We start from the raw sequence: 6,000 nt of genomic DNA on the forward strand, positions 1-6,000 counted from the left end.
TTTGAAACTCCAGTTTTGTTGATTCAAATGTCACTTTTTCCATTGAAAAAGTGTTAAAATCCAGCCAAATATGTGTTGTAATGATTTGTACTCCCAGTTCCCTTTCAGTCAGCAAGACTTTTTATTCTGATTATCGATTATGATCATTTCTTTAATTAATGAATCCCTGTAACTATTAGTTCATTTTCCATGTATATTTTCTTTCTATTGCAACCTATTTTCTCATTTTATGTATGTTTTGAGTCCTCAAATTCTGCAGAGGCTCTTCTGGTTTTGAAAAATGACCCTTTAACTCCAATTGCATACAAGACTTATTCATGCATTTGTTTCATGGAGTTATTTTAACCAACTTGGTTGGAGATGCTGTGACATACCTCCAGAGAAGGTGGGACTTGAACCCAGATCTCTGGCTCAGAGGTAGGGACACTACCACAAAACATCAATCGCTGCATTGTAGCAATTCTGTTAGCACGTACAGGTTGCTCCTAATTCTTACATTAGTTAGTCTCGTTCGCTCTGGCCTCCCAGATAATACCCCTGATTTGCCTCCCCACATACTAAATTTAGTTTCCATACTTCTTATTAAAAAAAAGGATTTATTCATATTGGACCTTTCAAGACCAGGATCCGAGGTTGAGGGGTGACCTCATGGGGTTTACAAAATCATAAGGGGCATGGACAGGGTGAATAGCAAAGATCGTTGTCCCAGGGTAAAGGAGTCCAAAGCTTGAGGGCACTTGAGATGAGAGGGGCAAGATTTTAAAAGGATATGAGTGGTAACTTTTTCACATAGATGGTAGTGCATGTATAGAACAAGCAGCCAGAGGAAGAACTGGAGGCATCTGGATGGGTATATGAATAGGAAGGTTTTAGAGCGATTACAGCCAAATACAGGCAAATGGGCTTAGGTCAGATTTGAATATCTGGTCAGCATGGACAAGTTAGACCGAAGGATCTGTTTCTGTGTTGTATGACTCTATGTCTAAAGCACTTTGCAGCTTCTGAAGTACTTCTGAAATGCAATCATTCTTACACAAATGTAACTTATTCTGTTATTTTTGGAGCGTTGTCTAAAAGAGTAAAAAATGTAAGCAAAGAAAGATGAAACAAATGGTTTCACATTTCAGATCCGCTGACCCTTCCTCAGAAGGGTTCTGAGAAAGGGTCACTGAACCTGAAATGTTAGCTCTGATTATTTTCTTCACAGATGCTGCCAGACCTGTTGAGGCTTTCCAGCAACTTCTGCTTTTATTCCTGATTTACAGCATCTGCAGTTCTTTCAGTTTTTAAACAAATGGTTTCATTTGGTAAGAGTCAATTTTGTTTCTTTTTCAGAAACTAATTGCCAGTACAACTTCAAATACTTATTGAACATCTGGTGATGAGGTATTTTTCAATAAAAGGTTAGTACAATAACAAAAGAAACATACCAAGTCTCGAGCTGGTTATTACTGGAGATCTGTTCATGGTGATTTTCAGGCAAAATGTCACACAGTTGACAAGTGGCTTTGTCATAAATAGGTGAAGGGCCTAGGTGAAATCTTCAAAACACTTCCTAACACTTTTCATGTGTCCATTGGCAATGTCACTGATATTTCCTCAACCCACCCACAAATCATGGGCAACACAGACAGGGAAGTAGTTTTTAACAGTGTGACTTAAAGAAAATGTGGCACGACGGCTCAGTGGTTAGCTTTGCTGCCTCACGGCATCAGGAGCCCAGCTTCAGTTCCACCCTCAGGCGAGTGATTGTGTGGAGTTTGCACATTCTCCCCATGTTCGTGTGGGTTTCCTCACACAGTCCAAAGATGCGTAGGGCAAGTGGGTTGGCCATGCTAAATTGCCCATAGTGCCCAGGGATGTTTGGGTCAGATAGGTTAGACATGGGAAATGCAGGGGTAGGGGAATGTGTCGGGTGGGCTGCTCTTCAGAGGGGCAGTGTGGACTTGTTGGGCCAAACGGCCTGTTCCCACAGTGTAGGGATTCTATGAATATGCCACAAAGGTCCAGGAGGATTTATTTTACTTATATGCTAGTTTTGGGGCTAAGCTACCCAGAAAATTTGTGTGTTTGTAAGGACTACTCAACCTTCTACCACCTGTGGGAACTCCTGCTAATTTGGCATTTTCAAGCTTATATAGTCCATTCTGTGCAAGTGAAAAGCTATAAAGCATCAGCATTTTAGGTGAAAATCAGTTACTAGAGATGAAATATGAAAATAAAAAGCAAAACATAAAAAGATAAAAACAGACTGAATGTGAGTATGAGAGATAATGTAGACTGCAGATGCTGGAGAGTCCAAGATAACAAAGTGTGAACCTGGATGAACACAGCAGGCCAAGCAGCGTCTCAGGAGCACAAAAGCTGACGTTTTGGGCCTAGACCCTCTGATGAAGGGTCTAGGGCCGAAACGTCAGCTTTTGTGCTCCTGAGATGCTGCCTGAATGCGAGTATCCATTGTTTAGAAATAAGCAAATCACCTTCATTTGGGAAAGTCTGAGAACTAAATATGTTGGGGTATTGCAGATCGTCTGAGTTCAGTTTGGACCATCACACACCATGTTTTAAATGTTATCCAACATTCTTATACTATGCAAAATCGTCTTTCCAATGACCCTGCGGTGCATCAGTATTTTCTCCCTGACTCTCCATCTCCCCATTACCACAGCTTTGCCTTGGTTGTCACGCTCTCTAACATGGCAATAAGGCAAATACAAAGTAGAAACAACAACCAGGCTATCCGCTTCGAATGACGTTGAGCAAAATGTCACCGCACTTTGAAGTATCAAAACGCAATTAATCACCTGAACCAAATCCCTAACGGCCCATTTCATTGGGATGCTGGCAGAGGCCTGGAAGCAGTTGGTTTGGCTGGAAGTGGGAAGTCAGGAAAGGGGAGATGAGAAGCACTGACAAAAAGTGAAAGAGGAGCAAGGTCAAGGTGACATCTACCTACACCGCTTTTGTAGGATAAGGAAAATGTATCTGTTCCTTCCATCTTCACAAGATACAAAAGTACTTATTGCAATATGTTGATTGAAAAATCAATGCTTATGGCAGATCAAGCAGTTCCCTTAAAATTGCAATTCAGTCCTGGCTACAGCATCTGACTAGAACCATGACTTGCTTATGCTTGTTCCAGACAAGTGCTTCAAGCACATTTGCAAGTTTTTAGCCTTTTCTCTCATAAGGTGATTGTTTATGTCACAGTGGTGAACTCAGAGTTAGACATCACCTGATGTGGTTCAGGATATCCACTTTTGGATGGGGGTGGGGGGTCACTGTAACATTTATAGCAGAGGATGTAACTATACTGAAAAGGTGCACAATTCACTGGCATCTGTTTCCTCTGACCACCTCCTTGCCTCACCGAGGTTTCTGTTTCTCCCAGCCTCTTCCGGTGCCCCTCCAAAAAGCCACCCTCCAGGCGAGATGGCCGTTGGCAACTGTATCCCAGTTATCAGAGAAACTCCTTTGGTATATAGCCATCATCCATTTGATGAACATGATTGGGTAGAAGTAATGAGGTGGTAATGCTCTTGTCTGAAACTTGGACCCATACTACCATCTCCGCTAAAGAAATTAAGAAAGAACTTGGATCAGGAAGGAGAATGCCATATACACCCCCAAATATTCTTTAACTTTCAGGAAGACTATGGCTGAACATTTACACAAACTCTACTTTCCAACTCTACCCTTAATTTTCCAGATTAAAAATTTGCACTGACATTGAGCTGACTGTGAAATCAAGTAAAAGTATTTGAATTTTCAAACAGTTTTGAAATGTGACTCTTGTAGGGTAATATTGTGCATACGACTATGTCCTGTGATACCTGAGTCTCAATAATTTGCTGCTACTTAATTTGTACCCCATTTTTGGCCATACAGGATCCTGGAATATTACCCAGCAATTATGCGAAAGAGATCTGGCTACTTCATGGGACATTCAAAATTATATTTGAGATGTTGGCATTTGTTCATTTATAATTGTGCGTGTGAATCATTTATAATCATGGTGCACTGAGATTCCAACACACTGTGCCATCATTAATAATTATGGAAATGGTTAATGCAGTGGAAATAAGTTGAAAGGCAAAAATATTCATAACATCTTGGAGGCAGCATCATAGATTGCAAAGGCATGAACAATAGACTTCACAGCCTCCAATAGTTTCAAAACATATTGGACAATTGTTTTCTTTCTGTAGTTTGACAATAGGGATACATTGATACTATTATTTCATCCTTTATCTGAACACCTCACCTCAAATTGCTCATTAACGTTGTGCAAATACTGCACTTCCTACAAATCTCAGTTAAGCTAATGTTTGAATGTGGAAGGCATCGGGGAAAGTTATCTTCCAGAGACACTTACATTTCCTAATGTGTCACTTAGTTGTATCAAAATCAGATATCCATATGAACTGCAAAATTTCAACAAGGTGGTTCATCACCAACTTCTGGAGAGCGATTGGAAACCAGGAATAACTGTTGGCCTAGCCAAGTCCTGTAACATGCATTAAGTCTCCTTTATTCTTGTTAGCAAGAGCATCAGGTTAGACATATTAGAACATAGTCTAATATGCAGTAAACACTACCACTGCGCAACTCCGCCTCCACCCCCAGCCACCCACTAAAAAGTCACTCTGATAAAGCCAGAACTGTTTGGTCAGCATCAACAGCCCAAATTGCATTCCTGATCCTATCAAAGAATCTGGGTCGGTGCCCAGGCAATTTCCTTCCTGTGCCTTAGTCAAACCCAACCCAACAGCAAGCCATTTCCTTGGCAGAGGAAAAATAGCAAATAACAATTAAGGATCAGCAAAGGAAATAAAAATGTCGAACCAGTTTCAAAAGCAGTAACAATAACACTTGAATCAGCTGATACGTTGAATAACTAAGTTAATGTACATCATGGCACACGTTACAAAGGTGACTACAAATGGAAAACACTTCAATGGCTATAAACAGTTCTGGAATGAAGATGACATGGTGATGTAAATGGTAGTATCATTTGTTTTTTGAGTTACCCAGTGTCAGTGACTACTTACTGGGTTTCTATTTTTAAGATGTGGATGCGTAGGTGTTGGATTGGTGTGGACAGAGTCAGAGGTCACATGACAGCAGGCTATAGTCCAACAGGTTTATTTGAGATCACAATCTTACGGAGCATAGGCCCTTCATCAGATGAAGTGAGAGACTCTCTGAAAGCTTGTGATTTCAAACAAACCTGTTGGGCTTAAACCTGGTGTTGTGTGACTTCTGACTTTTATTTTTAAAATTCCAGATTTTACAAATGAATATTGTCACTTATGGATTGGCAACACTCTTGTTTCAAGACTGTTTTAACCAATTAATTGTTTTATATTAGTACTTTTCTTATGTCTTTCAGCAGTTTAGTATCAATGGTTATGTTGCATATATTTTATGGAAGTCAATCGCTTCATGCTAACTTTATGATTAATAAGTAATGCAAGAGTGAAATCAGAATCAATATATTAACTCAGATTATGAGGTGGTTTGTTTCTTATTAAGCAATTTTTCACACTATTCAAAAGTAATACTGAGAATTAATAAACTAATTAATAAATTGTGCTGATTTTTTAGTTGTGTATTGTACATATACTTGCCAGGTAGGAATGAATAGTTTAGTTATTCCTACATTCTGATTACTGCATTGTGTTCTCTGATTCAATATTCATTTTTACTGTGATTTTTATGACACATTGGCATATTATTGCAAGGAAACAAACATTTAGCAAGATAAGCAGGAACTACATCTGGCTAAATGTACTGATGTTGAAACTTTGAGTCTTTTTTGCATTAATGAGTGCGCTGTTCATTATATTACACTGATTAACAAGTCTATATTTCTGTATCATTGTATTCTAATGCTTTTGTAATTACTGTATCTTATTGATGGATGATTGTAATGTTAAAATAAGTTAAATTGATCAAGAAGTGACAATTTTTAAAAAAGACAAGCATTAGATGATGGCA

General features: G+C 39.1%; 1 protein-coding gene across 1 annotated transcript in view; it reads left to right on the forward strand.

Moving 5' to 3' along the window:
- The window catches only part of LOC125452658 (adhesion G protein-coupled receptor F5-like), a 41,594-nt gene extending 36,433 nt beyond the window's left edge, over positions 1–5,161 (forward strand). The window contains exons 9-10 of the mRNA XM_059645710.1: positions 1,336–1,403; positions 3,889–5,161. Coding sequence (XP_059501693.1) covers positions 1,336–1,371 — 36 coding nt within the window. The 3' untranslated portion in view covers positions 1,372–1,403; positions 3,889–5,161. The remainder of the gene's footprint in view (positions 1–1,335; positions 1,404–3,888) is intronic.
- Positions 5,162–6,000: the final 839 nt, after the last annotated feature.

The sequence above is a fragment of the Stegostoma tigrinum genome, chromosome 4, assembly GCF_030684315.1.
Source record: "Stegostoma tigrinum isolate sSteTig4 chromosome 4, sSteTig4.hap1, whole genome shotgun sequence".
NCBI lineage: Eukaryota > Metazoa > Chordata > Chondrichthyes > Orectolobiformes > Stegostomatidae > Stegostoma > Stegostoma tigrinum.